General features: G+C 34.9%; 1 protein-coding gene across 1 annotated transcript in view; it reads left to right on the forward strand.

The window, feature by feature from the left end:
- The window catches only part of LOC121344043 (receptor-type tyrosine-protein phosphatase delta), a 47,929-nt gene that overhangs the window by 21,440 nt on the left and 5,285 nt on the right, over nucleotides 1–21,204 (forward strand). Inside the window, exons 8-13 of the mRNA XM_041419710.1 lie at nucleotides 950–1,143; nucleotides 5,291–5,408; nucleotides 10,230–10,817; nucleotides 11,249–11,346; nucleotides 12,127–12,380; nucleotides 16,919–17,009. Coding sequence (XP_041275644.1) covers nucleotides 950–1,143; nucleotides 5,291–5,408; nucleotides 10,230–10,817; nucleotides 11,249–11,346; nucleotides 12,127–12,380; nucleotides 16,919–17,009 — 1,343 coding nt within the window. The remainder of the gene's footprint in view (nucleotides 1–949; nucleotides 1,144–5,290; nucleotides 5,409–10,229; nucleotides 10,818–11,248; nucleotides 11,347–12,126; nucleotides 12,381–16,918; nucleotides 17,010–21,204) is intronic.

Below are 21,204 nucleotides of genomic sequence, written 5' to 3' on the forward strand. Positions count from 1 at the left end.
ACAGTAATTTTTCTGCTCCTCTTTTTTTTTTTTTCTTGAATATAACCAGATATTGTCACCCTTTAAGCTTTTTATTCAAAGACTGTTCTTTCTACACCATTTTTCTATTTGGTATTTTTGTATTTTTTTAATCAGAAAATATTTTTTTGCAAGTGACATGAATCTGCTGCTCCTTTGAGCCCATACATATTCTTCTTGCTCCTCCTTTAATGAAAAATAACACCTAGGGGAAAAACTTCCTGCCTTTTCCTTGATTTTACCATCATTGTCATTTTTGAAATAGTTATGTGTATAAACTTTTTTTCAGGTCTTGGTTTTTTTGGTTGGTTGGTTTTTTTTAACTGTTTTCTTCTTCCATATTATGCTTTTTTATTTGAAGGTTTTTTTGGGTTGTGGGTCTTTTTGTTGGCTTTTTTTTTGTTTTCTTTTTTGATCTTGGAAAACTGATGCTCCACACATTTTCTTTTCTTCCATTCTTGAAAGTGACAGAAGACAGACTTGTAATCAGCCTCCTTTTTATCCTGAGGAAAAAACAAACCAAAATAAAACGTAGAACTTGACAAACAAAAAAAAAAAAGGGCAACTTTTTTTTAATCTTTTGTGGTTTTGTTATTATTATAGTATTATTATTTCAATGATTAAAATCTCTCTTTGTACTACAATGCTTTGAATCTCAAAGCATCTTCCTTGGCTTTTGTACATGTTTTTTTACATGTTTTTACATGTTTTTCTATTTCTCTAATACTCCTTTTTCTTCCATTTTTTGCATCAGTCATTTTTTTGATCTTTTCACTGAAAGCTAGAGCAGATTTGTTGAGCATCTTCATTTCCTGAATGATTTGTATTCTTCAGAGACAACATAGTGAGTCTGCCCTTTCTTAAAAAAAAGTGAAAGACATGGGTGGGACAGGTGGCTGTAATTCTCTTCTGTCCAATGATGTTGTTCCAGTTCCTAGTGGTCCTCCTCGCAAAGTCGAGGTGGAGGCTGTCAACTCCACCGCTGTTAGAGTGTCTTGGCGCTCGCCGGTGCCCAGCAAGCAGCACGGCCAGATTCGAGGCTACCAGGTCCACTACGTCAGGATGGAGAATGGAGAGCCAAAGGGCCAGCCTATGCTAAAAGACATCATGCTGGTGGATGCACAGGTAATTGGGAGACTCCATTCTTTTCAAGGTCACAGGGAAAACATTTTATTTACCAAAGAGTTGCCTTTTGTTGTTGAAGGTATTTGTTCTTTCTATTGAACAGTCTAGCATTTTCTGCCTCTATTTTAAAAACCTTTTTCGGAACACTTGCATTTAAAGGTTCTTGGGCCAAAACAAGACACTTTCTTCTCTGTTGATCTCCATCTAAATGCTAGGCTATGTCATTGTTCTGATTCTGCTAAACCTGGAGACTTAACAGATACTCTGAAATTTTAAAGCACCAGGGTGATCTGATCCAGAGTCAGTGTAGTAAACTGTGCATGGCCTGATCCACCCATCTCCTATTTCAGTTTCAGTGGAGAGCTTAGGATCATTAGAAACCTGTGTTAGCCTGTTATTACAGTGTTTCTCTTATTAGCTTGTACACACCTTACTATATATTTCACAATAAATTAATGTTCTTAAGGTAACTTTAGAAACCACTGAGGTGTTATACTTTCCATCATTCATATCAGGAGCATCAATAAAATGAGGAACTTAGTTTGAATAGGTATGTGGTTATTTATATTGTAAAATTTCCCATCTATTTTAGCAATTATGAGAATATGAGATAATGAATGTTTTTAAACATCCAGTTTAAAAAGCTTCTCAAACCAGGATTTTACTGATTGAGATATACCAGCCCTCTGTAAAACTTAAGATTTACAAAACTCCTGATACTGAAGGGGTCATCCTATGAGAAACTATTATCCCTTATACATGTCTCACTGCAGGCTCACAGTGTATGACTGGATTGACTGGAAACAAAAAGAAATTATTAACTTAAATCAAAGAGTAAAATCTCTTGTAATGGTTTGTAAACATTTTACATAAGTAAACAAATAGGGGGTTGCCTTTTTTTTTCCCCCTTCAGTTTTGGTTCTGAATTTCAGATTTGCAGAGACCTCTTTGGACAGTAGGTCTCCTACACCTGCATTTTGCTCATGACGCTGTTTTCAAAATAGTGTGTCTGTTTCTGGAGGACTTTGCTGCCAGTACTTACTTTCTTATTTTGGAAAACATGGTGTTCTTATGGTTTAAATTAAATGGAGACAAAGATGAAAGTAGATCAGGAAGTGGGAAGGGAAGGGACATGCTAGTGTGCTTTGGTTCTCCTCTTCACAAATTTTTACTTTCAACCTCTCTCAGGTAGGGGATTAAAATGATTTTAAACACTAGAAGGTCAGTAACTGGAGACTAGATGAGATATAAGAGTCCAAATACCATAAAGGCAAAAGTTGTATTTCTTCTTTTGTCAGGTTTAGCTTTGACCAGCCCACTTGCCACTGTTTCAGGAAGGATAGTCAACTCCTTTCTCTTCCCACCACTCCTTCCTGCCTGTAGTACTTCTGTGATATGTGTGATCAAGGCTTGTGCTGGTATGAAGACCTTGATAGTAAAATATCTGTGCGGTTACAAAACTTAATGCATTGAATTAGTTTAGGAAACTGAATCTGGTAACTTGATTAAATAAATCAGGTAGCCTTTAATTCTTCCTTGGTAACTTTATTAAAAACTATTATTATAGTATTATTATACTATTATTATTTACTATTATTATACTATTATTATTTACTATTATAAAATAGTATTACATGGTACAAGAGGATTCATTACTTCTTTTATTTGTCAGTGAAAGAGAAGTAGCTGGATTTTAGGGAAAGCAGGAATGGAATTAAAAACGCCTGGCCTGATTTCATTAACCAAATTTCATGTGATTCTATATGGATAATTCAAACTGTACAAGATGTTTTCAGACATCTTTCATATTCATTCTGCTATAAAGAAGAAAACTTTATCTCAACCAGGCTACAAATCTCCTTATTTTTTTTGTTTTTCCTTTCGACTTCCTTTACTGTAAATTAGTGGGAATATGATGATACTACTGAACATGTAAGTACTTTTTGACTGGACAGAAAAACATTGTGTGTTTTGGTTGAGATTTTTTTTTGTCTTGCTTGTTTGCTTGTAGCACTGTATGGTTTTGTTTTGGGTTGGGGTGTTTTTTGGTGCTTTCTTTGGGTTTGTTTTTTTTTGTTTTGGTTTTTTGTTTTGCAGGGTGTTTTTTTTTATATTTGCACAAATGCATGTTCCTAACATTAAGGATTTTCTCTTATGACACCTTTTTTCTTTGTTGTTCTATTTTTTTTTTTTTTTTTTTTTTTTTTTTACCCCAGGGAGAGTAAGGTTACTGTTGTTTGCCTGTTCTGGGGTTTAGCATGATGCCAAAATGTACAGCACTGATTTGTGTTTTCATCTTTTTGATAGCTGTCACTAACTTTGCCTCACAATTTCTTCTTTACAAGGTGATAGAAAATAAAACAGAAGCGGTTCAGAGTTACATACCAATAGTTGTATTTTTCTGTATTCATTTTAAGATTAAATTTTTTTTGTGTAACTGAAAGTAGAAGTCAGTTGTGCTTTCTTTTGTATAAAATAAATACATGCTATCAGGAAAGCCAGATGCCCTGCAGTGTTTATGCCTAAGTAATAATGTTTGCTGTATCCAAACAACACTTTCAAACATTACATACAGCCATAGCTCTTGTACCATGAAGTATTGGTTGTTTTAGATGAAACCAATGTCTTCATAAGTCTTTCTGTTTTGTGGTTGTCTGGTAGGGTTTTTATGCCTTTTACTGTTTAATTCTGGTAGTGCCAGGTGCAGTTTTCTTATGAAAGATATGAAGTTTTTCTAGTGATTTTGGCCTTACAGCTCAATTAAATTCTGAGATAGAGTCTAAGAAGTTGATCTTTTGATAGTAGATTTTTATGTATTGCTTCATTCTGTTGTTTGGTGGTTTTTTTTTTGGTTGGTTTTTTTTTTTTGTTGTTTTTTTGTTTTTTTGTTTTTTTGGGTTTTTTTCTTGAGCTATTTTGCCCACTCATTCTGATCATTACCTAATTATTTCTGTATTGGTAATAACTGACTGTAAATACAATGCTGAATTCTAATCACATATTTACTAAGCTCATATCCACTATCTTGAAAAATCCATGTACTATGAATAGTCTGGCCCATGATTTTTATATCAACTTTTCATGGCTGTTGCATCTCAGGGATGTGTGATTGCACATTTGCTATTTATTTAGATGTATAAATATACTATCCCTCTGGCAGCATTGAAATGTAGTACAAGTTCATTCAGCCATATGAAAATACAAAGAGTAATCCAGTGGTTACATGCTGGAAGCTGGGGACACCAGGCCCGTCATTTACCTCCAAATACTGTCCTTTTACATTTACATAAAAGATTTATTTATATTATGAGTGTCAGAACTTACTCCTCTTGCTGTCCCTGCACTGGGACATAAGTTTAGTACATTTCTCGTACACCGTTCAGCCTCTTCTGTGTGCCTGTACGTGTGCATGCACACACATATGAAAAGATACCCCCATGCTCTGATATTTACAGTTTGATATTGTTGCTGTAACTTTGCTCTAGCTGAGGAGAGATACTTGTTGTAGCTGCTGTCATCTGAGGGCCATCAGATCTATCCTCTCACCAGATTTTTAGTGGTGTTTTACATAGTCCTTTAGACCTTCAGGGCTAGTTGTTTTTGAAGTCCTTTCAGATGTTGAGAAGCACAGTCTACCCAGTGGCACAGGTTACAATGAAAGTGTTATGAAAATAACAAGGCTTTTTTGTTCAGCTAAACCATCATTACTTACAAAGTGTGGATGTAAATGCACACATTTTTCTTACTAGGCGTTTTAGAACTATACCAGTGATATCCTGTTCATGATTAAGTTAAACTGAGTTTCTCATATCTACATGTGCATGTGTTTCACAATGTCAGTAGTATTCCTCAGGCAAGGTATTTCAGAACACTTTTTTCACTGTTCACACCGCTAAACCTTTGGTCTTTTGCTTTAAAGTACCTGAGGTATACTGTTTATATGTGTGCTGTCCTTTATTGCTTGAGTGAAATGTTTGGCGTTATCAAGTATTTCACACAGTACAGTCTGTTGGTGCACTCACACGCTTGCTATCACTGCCAATAGCTCAAAAGTGTAATATAAATCAGTTTCTAAAGGATTCTGCATTCTCCTGGCACACAATCTGTTTTAAATTAATTGTTCTTATTTTATGTTCTTTCATCTTAGGAAATGTTAATTTCTGGGCTTCAGCCAGAAACCACATACTCTTTCACTGTGACAGCCTATACAACTAAAGGTGACGGAGCACGCAGCAAACCCAAACTTGTGTCTACTACTGGTGCAGGTAATACTTATATACAAATTGAGCTCTAAATGAATCCTTTGACTTTTTCTGCTACTGTTTTGTTCCTACTATTTGGAAGTCTCCTGTTGTGTGAAAATTGTTTCTAGGCACTGGATTTTCTGCTTCAGTATTTGGACCTTCATTTATGTGGATAAAAATAGAGCAGTACCTCCCTTTATCCCTTTTTTAGTTCCAAATGAGGTCACTTTGTAGTTTTTAGTAGCTCTTCCGCTAAAATTGGTGTCTTCTTTGAGAGGAAAAAATAGAAATTCAGAGCTCAGAAGGATATTTGAAAAACTTGTAAAGGGCTTTCATGATCTTCATGAAAGTAGCAGCACTGCTGCCTGTTAGTAAAAACATTGGAAGAACCCATCTGTATGACATTCACAACTTATCTCAAAAGAATGTAATTATTACAGCAGAGAATTGCAAAACAGAATGAAACTCCATCCTGTGAAACGCTGAAGCCCATATTGATTCAGGGGTAATTTTAGGAACAAAGTGGGGCAAAATTCACCCTGCCACTGTGTTCAGCCTGTGTTTGATCTCAGGTGGTGTTAAAGGTTGAATATCTTGACTGCATAACCAATGCAGATGGGATGTGTCTGTGGCACAGCTTAACCCACCACAGGTTTAGTGTCATGCTCACCTACAGATGTTCCCAAAATGTAGGTATTGTGTTAATTTTCAGGGGTTTGTAGTGCAGCCATTAAGGGTATTCTATTACAATCACATATAGCACCATTACAGTTTCTCTGAATAACAATGTATTGTTTATGCTTATAGATAAAATCCAAAAGGTATATATATTTGTATTTATAGTGATTGATTCAATTTTTAAAACAATCACTGAATGCAGGGCACATCTTGTATTAATATCAAAACCATTTATTTTTTTTTTTTTCTTGTTAGATTCCTTGGAAAAATCTCAGTCTTGGTGGCTAGATGTGCCATGCTTCATTTCAGACCTTAGAATACATTCTAGTCATTACTCTTGGCTAATGCTGAAACGTACATTCTAACTTCTTTTCTTTCCTGAATTCTCATACTCTGAGAAAAAAGGTGATATCTGTTTCAGTCATGAATTGGAACTTGATTTAAGAAAAAAAAGGCACTTGATCCATTACTCTTTTTTAAAGCTCAATTCCCAGTTGAAATAAACACAGTTGTATAAATTGAGATTTTATTAGGTCCTAGACATAAACATAGTTTATGCAAATATGCTTGCAAAACTTATAATTTCACTGCATTTACTCCTTATTGATTGTTCATGTATCATTCTACCAAGATCTCTGATGCTTCTGCTTAAAAAAGACAGAACAAATGCTGTGTCCCATATATACTTGATTGAAGAGCAATGGAGAATCAGAGGCATGTCTATAAATGTAATACTGCACTGTTCTTGTTGTTTGCTTAAACCTGTGAACAAGTAGTGTTTGTTCTTGGGATTAATAGCTAGTTACCATTCTGCTCCTTCATACATTCCAGACTGTATGAAATCTCTTCACTTTTTGTTACAGCTTGCTGTGTTTAAGCTGGTTTTGTAAGAAAAATTTGTATGCAAATTTTTGATAAATAAGACATTGAATATAGTCAGTACCAAGAGCTTCCTGCTTACTTTCTGTGAAAATGCATCACATGAGGGAAGGAATGATGCATTAACACCAAAGGGTTGTAGGTCTGTAATGCAGTCACCTTTTCACTTTCAGTCTCCATTTGATTTTTTTTTTCTTCCTAGAAGGGTGCTATTGAAATACTACAGTAAAGAAAATGAAGGATCTGACTTTCTAGTCTAACTTTTAAAGTTTGAATGAGATTGACTGAGATTATATCCATAAAAGATATGAAAGGAGAATAGATGTTTGAACTTTTACTAGAGAAGCTATTTGTAAGGTATTCAGACAATACGTAGCTATTCAGCTGACAAGTTAGTGATACAAAAGCATAATTTGCATTTCTAGGCAGGAAAGATTCACCAAACACAAGTAAGCCTATACTATGGTAACTCAGTTATTAGTAAAGTCACTGAACGTGGTTGATATTTTTATTCAAGAGTGTGTTTTTGTCTTATGTTTGGTTTCCGTTCCTCACTGTTGAAATCAGATGGAACAAAAACTGTCATTGAACATTTCTAAATCAAAGTACTTATTAAATTACTTGAGGCAGAAATTACGAAATGTATGATTAACAAGACCATGATAAAAATGAAGACTTAATAGTCAGTGATATCATACAATTTTTATGAAGATTTTAATCAGACCTTTAATTTCTGTGTCACAGTAGTTGAAGAATCTCACAGGGCAATAACTTGTCCATTACTTGTCTTTTGCTTTCATACTGGACAGCACTCTTAAAATACAGATTTCAGCTAAAAAAACAAAAGTTTATAATAAGACAGTGGTGTACTTTATGTCAGCTAAGAGAAAAAAGTTACTTCAGGTAATTTGGCAAAGGCAGCTTGCATGAGCAAGCCATTGCAGCAGTAATATCTGTTGCAAAGCGGTGTGTGAAAGATGTTTTGCTATTTACTAATGGAAGAGAATTTCACTAGATCAGAGAATATATTTTATTTTATGGACAATTTCACTTCTTTTAGGCTAATGGAAAATTCAGATTATTATCAGAAATTTCTAGAAAGAGCTATTTGGTGATACAGCTGTATATACAACTGCACAGAATCCTGTCATTTGTACTAAAAGACTGTAATATTCATAAGTAAGTAATACTGAAAGCAAATGTTAACTGAAAGCTGTCTGGAAATAAAAAGAAATTTGTCTCCCTTACAACATAAGATAGGCTTTACAGTATTAAAAAAGTGACCATTGTTATTTGCTATTTTTAGTCACAGGGTATTTTATTGAATAAGTAAACTTTATTAGTTCCCTGACTCTGATCAAGAGCAAGTATTAGTTTCTTCCTTTCTCTGCAGTTATCACAGAGGTTAAAATGTCATTCTAATGGTGAAGTCTGCCACAAGAACAAAAAAAAAGGGCAATTTATTACAATAATACTTTAGTTATACCTTCCAATAATCTCTCCTCTAGAAAACTGAAGGGGTATTATTCTTTTTAGGTAAAATATTATTTTCTCTGCTACACTGGTGCCAGTAATAGATAGAATACAGAGAAAAATATGGCCTGCAAAAGGCCTTCACATTCTCTTTGTTCCGTAAAGACTTTTATTTATCATTGAGGAAAAGTCAGAACTGATCAGAGAGATATTCTTTACACAGCAGAAAGTGTAGGAAAACACAAGATTCCACAATAATGCTGCCGGGTGAACTCAACGTCTAAATTTAAATCTATTTGGAAAATGTATATAAAACCTACCTATAATTCTTACAAAATTAGAAGCAATGTCATGACTTATGATGGATGTAATGAGGAAAGAGCTTACTAAATGCAGAATTTTTTTCAAGGCATGCCATTCTTCCCTCCTTACTCCTAATTCTTTATGGTATGGTGGTTAGACCTTCTGACAATAGCAATCTGATTCGCTGGGTGCCTGAGAACTGAAGATAAGTAATAAAATCTATTAAAGTGCTTACGTGAACCAGAGCTCACAGTGCAGCAGTTGCATTCACATGGGAAGGCTTCGAATGCAGATGAAACTAATTAGTCTTTGTTGGAGACTGTGTTGTCATTGCAGTGCTATTCCCAAAACTGTTCTGGTCTCTTGACCTGTCAGGCATTGGTAGGGAATGGGCACCAAATTTCTAAATAGTTATGGATATGTTTCATTATCAAATAAATCACTGTAATAGAAACAGACTTTTTTGAAATTGAGGTATTATTGAAAATATAAATGAAATGTGTGCAAATTTATATGAACAAATAAAAATTAATGAATCTATGAAATAGAACCAGTAAATAAGAATTCATATAGGGACTCCAAAAATGTACACTGTATAAATTCTATAATGGCATTTCTGGCTTGATTAATATTCAGTCCTCTCTGGATTGATTCAATTTAATTCCTCCTCAATATCTGTACCAATGGATACATACCAGTCTGAACTTCTCTAAAAGACAAATCACCAGTTTGGACCAATGGGTCCCAATTAAGGTTGTGATTGTATGTGGTGTAAAGATTAAGAAAAGCTACCACTTTATAGTTCTTCAAAAGAAATCCAGTTCATGTACACAAAACCCGTGCTGGAATATAAATCATATGTGATAAGCCATGCTGTAAAATATTAAATTCCAAACTGCACTACCTCTCCACACTGTGTAGAGGCAGAAGTGCTTTTTTGTATGGAAACTAGAATGACAGGGTTCTATCCTCTCTAGTAATGATTTTTGAGGGCAAGGTTGTTCTGACTTCTACTGCATTTTTACTATTAATGATAAAGTTATGGTAAACTTATCTAGAAACTTGTTATTTCTTCAGTAATTATTTTCCCATTTACAGGAAATATGCCTTGGATTAAATACATGAAAACTTATCACAGTACTTTTTTTTTTTTTTTTTTTTTGCAAACAAGGATTTGTGAGACAGGACCATTCATAAGACGTTTGCAGGAAGTTTTACTTCTTGATTTGTGTTCCTAGATCCTGTGCCTCTGAATGTGCTCTGTATTTAGAAATAATGGCAAGGGAAGAAGATAAAAGCAGTAAACATCTCTACTGTTGCAGTTCCTTATACTGTATTACTAAATAGTGCAGGAGCCAGACACTATTTCTTCATTAGGACAGTAATATGTGGAACTAAGAGTGAGGAAGGAGAAAATATATCCCTATTCCTGCTAAAAAAACTAGCCTCAAGAATTTGTACATGCAATTGTGTTTATATCTATCCTCTTTAAATAACATTGTGCTACAGTTCCAGGCAAACCTCGGCTTGTGATTAGCCACACACAGATGAACACGGCTCTAATTCAGTGGCATCCTCCAGTGGAAACTTTTGGCCCGCTGCAGGGTTATCGCCTGAAGTTTGGTCGCAAAGACATGGATACATTAACGACCATGGAGTTCTCAGAGAAGGAAGATCACTTCACGGCCACAGACATTCACAAAGGAGCTTCTTATGTCTTCAGGCTCTCAGCTAGAAATAAAGTGGGCTTTGGGGAGGAGATGGTTAAAGAGATTTCTGTTCCTGAAGAGGTACCCAGTGGATTTCCCCAAAATCTCCACTCGGAAAGCTCTACTTCAACATCAGTTCAATTAACTTGGCAGATGCCACTCTTGGCAGAAAGAAATGGCATTATCACCAAATATACCCTCTTGTACAGAGATATCAATGTTGCTTACCAGCCAGTTGAACTCCCTGTTGTTCCTGCTGATACCACTATGACACTTTCTGGCTTAAAACCAGATACCACTTATGATGTAAAAGTACGTGCCCACACAAGCAAAGGGCCTGGTCCATATAGTCCGAGTGTCCAGTTCAGGACACTACCCGTGGATCAAGGTAGGATTTGTCTGCTTATGGCGTTGACCTTTAAAGGAGTGGCGGTCTTTGGATATCAGTGTATTTGAAGGTGTAAATAAAACTGACCGGCCCATTCATAAAAATAGGTTCATCAAACACAAAAGGTAAAGTATATAAATCTTAATATGTTTTGGATGCCTTAGAAATCAGTTGTCCCTTGCCAAGCAAGTTCTGGCTAACTTCTTCACAATATTTTCAGGTAAGGAAAATGTGTGTATTGAGTTGCACTAGATAAGAATGAGAACGAGTTTAAAGTGATACTTAAATATGAACTAACAGGTAGGAGAATTGAATTCTTGTTGAATTTTTGATCTAAATGGAAAGCTAATACTCCCAAGTAGCAATGGAAAAATTACAAGACGTAAGCTCCAAGATGTTGTTTATATACAGTGTTTCTTTTTTTCCAGCAGTGTTTGCAAAAAATTTTCATGTTAAAGCAGTAATGAAGACTTCTGTTTTGCTGTCCTGGGAAATTCCAGAAAACTACAATTCAGCTTTGCCTTTCAAAGTAAGTTACTTTCCATTTGTACAAGAGAAAATAACAGAAACTAGACAATGTGTTCACCTGATTAAGTAGCTTACTGAACATGAATCATAAATATGTATTGGGGTATTGCAGTTTCTAAGATCGCTAATTATTCATTCACCACTACAGTATTTTAAAGAAAACAGTGGAACAAAATAAAATTTTTCTTCTTTTTTTCTAGTCCTTTAAATAGAGAATGCAATTGAGTGACATTTTGGGTTTTGCCTCCTCAGTGTACAAAAGCATGTTTTTGATTTGCCATTCTTTTACTCCACTAGCTATAGCTTTATCCAGATACAGAGACCCAAAGTAACATCCAGTCTTGCCTGGAATTTCTTCTGCTTCATTCTTAATCACTTGTGTCATCTCAGGCAGTGGCAAATGAAGAAGTGTTTTGAGAAGTAAATAGTACAAAAACCTTTCTAAATAAGGAGTGTGAATGAAAAAATCAAAGTACTTTTAACAAGAGTACCTTGGTATAAATTCTGGGTTCAAGAAAAGCTGCTTACTTTGAAAAAGTGTATTGGATTTCAGGAGTGTTTACATTGCTTTATATTGATGTAATACTTCTGTTTTTCCCCTGAAAGTAAAAAGTTTACTTTCAGTAGTGAATTCAGTACTGCTTTACACCCTAAAATACCCAAATAAATTAAAATTAAAATCAATTATTTAAATTTATATCTAGGTTGATTCATTCATTCAGTGTGACAGCATCATTTGCTCTCTCCTAATAACCAAAACTACTGTTGTGTATTAACTTAGATCCTTTATGATGATGGGAAAATGGAGGTTGATGGACGTGCTACTCAAAAGCTAATCACAAACTTGAAGCCAGAGACATCATATTCATTTGTCCTGACAAACAGAGGGAATAGTGCTGGGGGTCTTCAGCACAGAGTAACCGCAAAGACTGCACCAGACGTGCTTCGCACAAAGCCAGTCTTCATTGGAAAGACCAACTTAGATGGAATGATAACTGTGGAACTTCCAGAAGTACCCTCAAATGAGAATATAAAGTGAGTGAATGACATACTATTCTTTTTAGCTCCAGAGAGATGATCATTCTAACTCTTGATGGTTGACCATGGCTTTATTTTTTATAACAGTACAGAGACTACAGTGCTCTACAGTAGTTTTTGACCTAGTATTGGTGTAATATTTGATATAGTAAACTGGGAGGTGCTGTTGTCTCTCTCATGGGACAAGAGGTCTTACAAAAGGATATAGGTAGACTGGAACACTGGGCAGTCATGAGTGGCATGAAAATTAAGAACAAATGTTAAATTCTGTTGTAAAGGTCCTTGAGTGCATTCAACAGGGGGCAACAACGACGATGGAATGACTGAAAGGATTGTCCTGTAAGGAGCTGCTAAGAGTTTTGAGCTTGTCTAGTTTTGAGAAAAGAAGGGTGAAGGCTGACCTCCTTGCTCTCTGCAGCTTTCTGAGGAGGGCATGTGAAAAGGGAATGGCATCCATTTATAGAATATAAGACAATGCTTCAGAGCTGCATCAGGAGAGGTTCAGATTTATTAAGAAGCATTTGTTTACTGTGAGTGTTTTCAAACTGGAAGAAGCTTCCGTGTCAGGTGGTTAATGTCCAGGCATGTCAGTGTTTAAGAGGTATTTGGATGATGCCTTTAATTTGTTTTAACTTTTGATCAGCCCTGAAGTGGTGAGGTAATGGGAATAGATGATCACTATATATCAGTTCCAGCTAGAACTCTTAAATTTGTCACATAGACAAGTATGTAAGACTTGTATGAAGACTGATTGTCCTTCAGTTTGTAGATTTTTCTCAGAGTACTTTTGTGTTTCATCACAGACTGCAAAATGAGGGATGCAGAAAACCAGTTATATTTTAAACAATATATCATCTCAAAAAGAATGGATACCCATCAATGCCTAATTACCCTGCTGTAGCTCCTTGAAGTACTCAGACTCAGTCACTCAAGAATTATATTGAGTTTTAAAGAATTGGTACTGCACTAAATTCAGATTAGTTATTTCTGATAGTTTTTATCAGGATAAAAATACCTTGTCCTCTCCACTGGTCTCAGAAAGAAAACAAGAGTTTGCTAAAAAAGTCGGAAATTTTCCAGAGGTTACATAGATTTTGGAAAGGAACAGGTAGTGTGGAAATTTAAACAGAAACAGGACTAAAGACCTGAGAGCACATGGTCAGCAGGGATTAGAAAGGTTAGACAATAAAGATTTGCCAGGAAAACACGAAGCATAATACAATCAATAAGTGTTATTGCTCTGCTTATAATGATTCTGGTTGATCTGTAAGGTTCCCATATGTAATGTAAAGGAAATGGGAAGGAAAATGAGCCAGTCACTAAATGATGGGAATTCAACTTGTCCTCTCCCTGGTGGATTTTTACAGCTTGCTAGAAAGCTGCCCCCTTTTTCATTACTTACTGAAGAATTTGAGGCAGGTAAGGTCAAGAAATAAATGACTTCGAAACATTAAAAGGATGAAAAACTGAAAAATGTAGTCATTATCATTAGATTGAGTAAGATGCGGTCAGTAACAAATGCAGCTAAGGAAGACTGAAGATGGAATGAGTCAAAAAAGATTTATGAGGCAGAGCATTCACAGAGAGAAAAATGTGCAGGATAGCTGATCAAACAGCAGCAGAAGGTAGCACTGGAATAAAAGACAATTCCCTTCTTTTTATATAGTATAAAAAAGTTAAAGAGGCTAAGTGACATGAGAAAAGGTACATTAAATCTAGAGGGTCCAACTGCCAATTTTGCAAATAATGTATCTCCTATTTGTGCATCTATTTTCTAAGATTTGATCTGGCTTGATAAAGTAAAACACAACAACAAACACAACACTCACTTGACCCTTGGAGCAGACATACCAAAGCAAGTACATGCTGAACAGAAAGCCTGACCTGATGCTTGCACTAATAAAATAAGTAAGGTCATTCTGCATTAGTCTTTATATGGGAAGAACAATTTCATGTATTAGTCATGTTCACATTTTTAGACATGCTGCTCCTCTATTGGTACATTATATCCTCAGGACTGTCCCTGGCTTACCATGAAGTACTGAGAATTTTTCAATAATACTAATTACACAGAAAGGGAAACAGGTAATAGTTTGCTGTACTGGGGAATAGGTAATGAGATTGAGGGTAATATTATAAATGCCTTTGTAATATTTGTAATTAAAGAAGTAGTATTTATCAATGTTTGATGGTGATGCAGCATAGAAATTGGTGCAGAGCTCACCTTATGAGTAGTAAAATAATCTCTTTTGCTCAGCTTAATTTTTCTTTCTTTTAGTATTTTTGGCTATTTCCAAAGCAATTTTTATGTGTAAAGGACAGTTCATTTTTGTCTGAATCTCACATCTTTGAAAAGTCTTAAGTAAAAACAGAGTTTTGTGGAAGATTTTGGCCTCTCAAATACTCAGTAGATAAAACAATATCCAAATAAACCCTTTATTTCTCACCCTCCTCCCCCCTCTCCCCCAGAAAAAACTCCAACCTAAAAACAAACAAGCAAGTAATGAAGTAAACTATAAAACGCGTTTTTCAGGAATATGCTATATTTTACATAATTAACTAAAAATCACAGAATTTTGTTGTCCTTCACAATTTGCAGCCCTGCATATTGGTGTGAAAATTTTCATTTTTCTGCTTACTATTGATCTGCTTATTCTTTCAGTTCAAAATACTCTGCGTGTGCTGAAAGTCTTAGTAGATTTTCAAAGTTATGAGAGGAACACTTTCATGAGGGAAGTGAAAAAGAGTGTGAAAGTTACAATTGCATGCTGGATGTTCCTTGATTGAAAAGAAAAATGTATGAACACTCCATTAGCTTAAAAAATAAAAAGATGAAGAAAAAGAAAAGAAAAGAAAAGGATAAGTATATGTCTTAGCTGTTTGAACATATAGAGGGGCAAGCTCTCACTTCTTTTTGTCTTGATTCTCAGACATCTGTTAAAGAAAGGGCATGTCAGTCAGTGTTTACTAGGATTTGCTGTTCAAAGTATTTTTAATAGACCAATTCAGGTTTAAAACGTGGTGTCACCCAGTCTCACAGTTTTTAATATTTTTAAAAGATGATTTATAATGCTGTCACTATAAGAATGTATGCCACAGATGTTTTTTGAAATATTGGAATACAGCAAGTGGACACTTATTAAAAATCTGTGGGCAACACTGCTTTGCAGTGCTCCTGCTGGAGCTTATCATTTCCACAGAAAATTTCCTCAAATTTCTTAACACAAATATTATTGAATACACTTTCTATAGGAGCTGAAAATCTAAAGTTTTGTTACATTTCTTTTATGGGAAAGAGCTTTAAATAAGAAGAGATTATTAAAATGGATCAATGGTCTGCACTGGTATGGTAAGAAAGATAGTTTAGAGTTGGCTTAGATTGAGATGTTTTTTAGTCAGTATTAAGGCAGCTCCTTTTCTGTAGACTCTTTGTTAATTACTAAGGATTTTCAGCTGCATTTCATGAGTAAAATTAATGGTTTTGCAGAAGGTTGAATGGGTTGTAAAAAAAAAAAGCAGACTGGAAGGAGAGATGACCCATGAGACACTAAAATTACATTACATAATGAGACCCAGAAACATCTTAATAAGGTTTTGTTACTAGAAACAAAGAAAATATTTCTTTCCCTCTCCCCTGATATGGAGAGTGCTTGACTTTTTGACAAGTGTGTTTATCAAGAAGACGTATACTACCCTGCATGTCCTGCTGTTGTGATTCCACTGCTTCTTCCCTCACACTAATGTGAAGTTATGGATCTGCCTGACACATATCCAGGCTTTGTGAAGTAAGCAATGAAAGTACCAGATCTCCATCACACTAGAAAATATTATTTACTAGTCTCCATGGGTGGGGGGGGGGGGAAGAAAATATTATTAGAAAAATATTTCTGAGGAAAACTGATAGATGTAGTTTGCAAATCCTAGAGAATATGTATCAAGCTCTCTTACCTACAACTGTGAACAGGATACCTTTGTAGATAGAGCAAATCGCATTTGGTTGTCAAAAGGAAAGAGTAAGGATGCAGTGTAGGTCCTGTTTGCTTTCTTTTCTCTTTACTATGATACTGGCATTAAAAAATACATTTTTTTAAACCTACTATTCTGATTATACATTAAAATGGGGGAAGATGGGTTGGTAATTGAGATTTAAATATATGGTAATATATTTCAATTTAGGGCTTTGTTTTTTTTTTTTTTTTCAATGTGATGGTGGCAGGGCATACATAACCTCTGGTTCTTGTATTTCATGTCGGCATTTTAGTACATTGTAATTAATTTTTTATAAATATTTATATGTTTGCACAAAAAGGCAGGTAATTGGTGCCATTTGTTTGTCAAATGCTTTACAGCTGATGTTATTTCAAGAGTGTGAACATTTACAGCTGTGTTTGGAAGGCTGCAGTGACATACTAATGTGCAGAAGTTTATTCTCAACATACCACTTTTCTCTTAAGTTCCCCTAAACATACCTGCTCTATCAATTTATCTGTTCCTTTTCATTCAACTTCTCTTTTGTCCAACTTTGTCATTTACAGAGGCTATTACATAGTTATTGTGCCTTTGAAGAGGTCTCGTGGAAAGTTTATCAAACCATGGGAGAGTCCAGATGAAATGGAATTAGATGAGGTACTGTATGTGGTTTGGGTTTTTTTTCTCCTCTTTTATTAAAGAAGCAATATCTCTACTGTTAGGTAATTAACTCACCAGTTTTAAAATTTTTTTCAGGGTACTTTATATTCATATTTGTATTAGCCTGTGGAGACTAAAACAAAAATTCAGATTACTTAAATGAGAAAACAGTAAAGACATTAAGTTGAAATAAAGAACACAAAGTGTCTTATATTTGCTGACACTAATATTTTATTCTTTTTCTATTGTAAAGAGTGATGCAAAAGTGCAGGAGGTGAAACGACTTGTCAGCAAAAATTTAATCACCAACAATATGAACTGTAATAAAGGTCTGGTTCATTAGAGGGGTGTTTACTAAGACTGTAACAAATGCTAAATTGCAATTTGCACCGCAGTTTAACATTTGACCTTCTGGTGGTGTTTTTACCTGATTGTGATATACTGTAGTACTTCTGGTGAGACACAGCCTCCATTCCACCAACAGTTTGTGATCAGAAATAAATGCATGAACAAGGAAGGAAAGGGCAACATTGTGTCATCATTTGAAACTATAAATTACGTTAATCCAAGGGGAGGAATTACTGTCATTTTAGAAGTAAGCCCAGCAATGCTGGAAATCAATTCAGTATATTATTGATATAGTAATAATTCCAGGAAATACAATATTGACCCCCATTTTCTGTTTTACTGAAGGACAGTATAGCTCATGCAAACTTGTCCTTCTTTCAATCTGTAAATCTGTAGTAATGCTAATTTTCATTATTTTAAAACTCTTTCAAGGGCCCCTTATGAGAGACTTTTATAAAAAACAGGTGTCATTATTATTCTCATTGTATCTGGCCAAGATTTTAGATAACCTTTAAATGCCGTGATGCTTTATATGTGTAATATGTCTGCAATTCAAAGACCAAAATCAGGATTTTTTTACTCCTGATATAGTGTTCTTTTGACTGTATCTATTTATTTTTCTATTTCCTTTTGTTGGATTCAAGAGATTTATGTTACAGAGATAACCTCACCATATGCTTCTCCATAACAAAGTTACTGGGAAGTGTTGATCACCTGCAAGCAAGCATAAAGGTTCTTTTCTCTAATGCCATTGACAAAATGGATATAAATATCAAACTTTGCCCCAAAATATAGGGAAGATAAAGATCTTCACCAAACTAACAGTGTTGTAGAATGTAAATGGAATTATTTCAGTCCTTGTCACAACATCAGGCAAATCCTTAATCAGAATATTAAAAACAACTAGGCATGATGACTAACTGATTCAACCCTCTGTTTCTTCTTGACCAGTTTCATTTATGCGATCATCTTTCATCATTCAATTGCAGCAATGTCTCGCTTTGATCTATTAACTTCTTCCTTTTAAAAGAACTTGGATTGTAAATGCCATCAGCTCAAGATCATAGTCATAGGTGACATCAAATACAGTTAAAGAGTGAAACTCTGACAGCCACGTCCATACAGTAATAGAAACTGATTGAGTATTACTACTCACTTTTAACATCCAAAGGCTGCAGTCACATTCAGCAGCATTAGGTGCCAGATGACATTGAACTTTCTGGCGATTAAATTCTATGGTTCCTGCTGTTTCTCATAACAAAGGGTCATTTTAATCATCCTGCAAGTTGTGTTGCCTTAGTCGGTATAACAGATTGATAAAGAACATTTATTAATTCAGAAATATTTGTCAGGATGGGTTGTTTCCCACTTCTATTTGTATAATTGAGACGACATTGTAGGATTAATGATGGAAGAAATAAGATATGCATTGACTGGAAAATGAAGTTATTTCTGATAAAGAGCTAAACCCCTTGATACATCTTTTACAATCGCCACCAATACATATCGCAAGAACTGAACAGGGAAAAACATTAAAAACAGGCAGCAACTGCATATCATGGTAACTCATTCACATTCTATTACTTAAAAGACTGGTTTGCTCCAGCTTAGGAAAGCATGCATTTTTTCAAGTGTGCTGTTCCTAACAAGTTTGTGAACACAGTGCCACAATAATTAAATTTTGGAAACTCTGACAACAATACCAACATCCCACACACACCCAAAAAAAAAAAAAAAAAAAAAAAAGACCAAAAAACAACACCAAAAAAACAAACAAACAAATAAAAACCACAAAAAACACAAATAAAACCAAGCAAAAAACCCCAACAAACAAACAAAAAACCCCACACCATCAACCCCCAAAAAACCACTACTCTCTGAGCAAATAGTACCTGATGATCAAGTGAGGATACTTGTACATATTTATATTTTTAGTGTGGTCTCAGATATGTGTCTGGTATTAGAAATGTTTGGGCAATAGATATTTCAAAGAACTATGTTCCAAATACTTTGCTTAGATTGTCAAAGGAAAGTATTTGCTAATAATACAGCTCTTGAGTATAACTCCATTACATAACTGAGCAATCCAAAAAGACTCTTCAGCCTTATTGTAGTTACCTAATCTTCCTGTTCCTTGAACCTCATCTCTGAAAGAAACTAAGATAGTTTTAAAAGAGCAAATAACAAACTAGATGTTTGACATCTGAAAAAAATTATTAAAGGTACAGTCTTTTTTTACTAACACAAAATTTCTCTTTTTTTATTATCATGAGGTTTAGTGGCTTTAAATAGACACATCATGCAAATAAATGAAACAGAAAAAATATTATGATTTGCAGTAAGTATTACCTAGTAGGATTACTTTAGATCTGTAAGCAGTAAAACCTAAAGGCTGCCATGTTAAGTCTTAAATTAATTCAGTAATTTTATTGAAATCTGTGTATAGAGTACAATAGGAGATAGATGAACAAGTAATGATATTTGGCAACAACCCCATTTCCATACGAAACATTAATGAGGCTGCAGGTTCACCTGAGGTCTACTCAGTCATGTGTAATCAATGTTACAGACAAAGTTTTTATCTACACACAAACACACCAAAGTTAACTGGCCTTAGGTGATCTATAACCACCTTTGAAAAGTTTAACTAATTTTATTTTACTCAGGCTAACTAACTTCTAGCATTCATAGCCAAACTCAGTTTCTGATCACTCTGATACTGTACTTCATCATTCCATTTTCTTCCAATGTACGCATTTTCTGTTACTATTTCAAATGCAAGAAATAATCAAGATCAAACATTTTTCTTTGCCTCTCAATCTTAATCTAATTTTGATTGCAGTACTTTGACATTTTATTATGAGTTATTTATAATCTAAATTGTAAATACACTGTAATCTGGAAACATATGATAAAGAATAAAGAATTTAATTGAGGCAGACACATAACTTTAATTCCAGTGGAAGTGGAACATGGAAGTATCAGCTACCCTTGGGGATAGCACAAGCCATATACCTCTACTAGAGCTGTTGTGCTTGTGGCTCCTGACTTTAAGCAAGCAAGCAAGCACTTTTACTACCCCAATACTTACCTTCATGTTTTGGCAGACTTCCAGATAGCCAGTGCTCAGCCCTCTGCATAGCCATTGTTATAAAATGTGGCATCATGCAGACAAACTTTTCATAGTGCTTCCCTCAGCAGATCCTATAAGGGCTGATCTAACCTGGAACTAACTTCGATTATTCTCTGCCTCATGTTCTGCATTTAGTAACACTTCTCGGGGCATAGGAAGCTACCAACAGATGTGAGAGTCACCTTCAATAAAGTAACTAAATAGAAAAGTCTTCAATATTATGGTTCTCTGCTGCCCTCATTTTTATACCACGCAAATAGACTCTAGCTGCTCATTAAACTGTTTAGGAAGAATGAAAGAGAAATATGGACTGCTGATTGGAATAGTGTCCTTGAGTAATGAATAATGATTTCTAGTCTCAAATTATGGCCAGTTCTTTTTTTGCTCAGGGGATCCATTGCACTGTACCAGCTTTTGTGTTCTGGCATTGAAATTGATAGAGGCAAATGGATGTAAAATCTCTGCAACAGGGCATAGACACAGCATTAGAGCTGGAAAGCCATTTATTGCATAAATGTTTGAAGATATAACATCCAAATGCCCTCAGCGTTAAGGAAGTCTGGACTGAAGTGGCACAACTTGCTTTCATATGTATCTGCAACCTTAAATCTAGTCAGTAAGAAGGGGTATCAAATTATTCAGTATTAAAAGCTCCTTTCTGAGTAGCAGAGTGAATATTAGGTTGCTTTACATGCATTGGAATTGTTAATT

The sequence above is a fragment of the Onychostruthus taczanowskii genome, unplaced genomic scaffold (assembly GCF_017590055.1).
Source record: "Onychostruthus taczanowskii isolate IOZ18803 unplaced genomic scaffold, ASM1759005v1 scaffold109, whole genome shotgun sequence".
Classification (NCBI taxonomy): Eukaryota; Metazoa; Chordata; class Aves; order Passeriformes; family Passeridae; genus Onychostruthus; species Onychostruthus taczanowskii.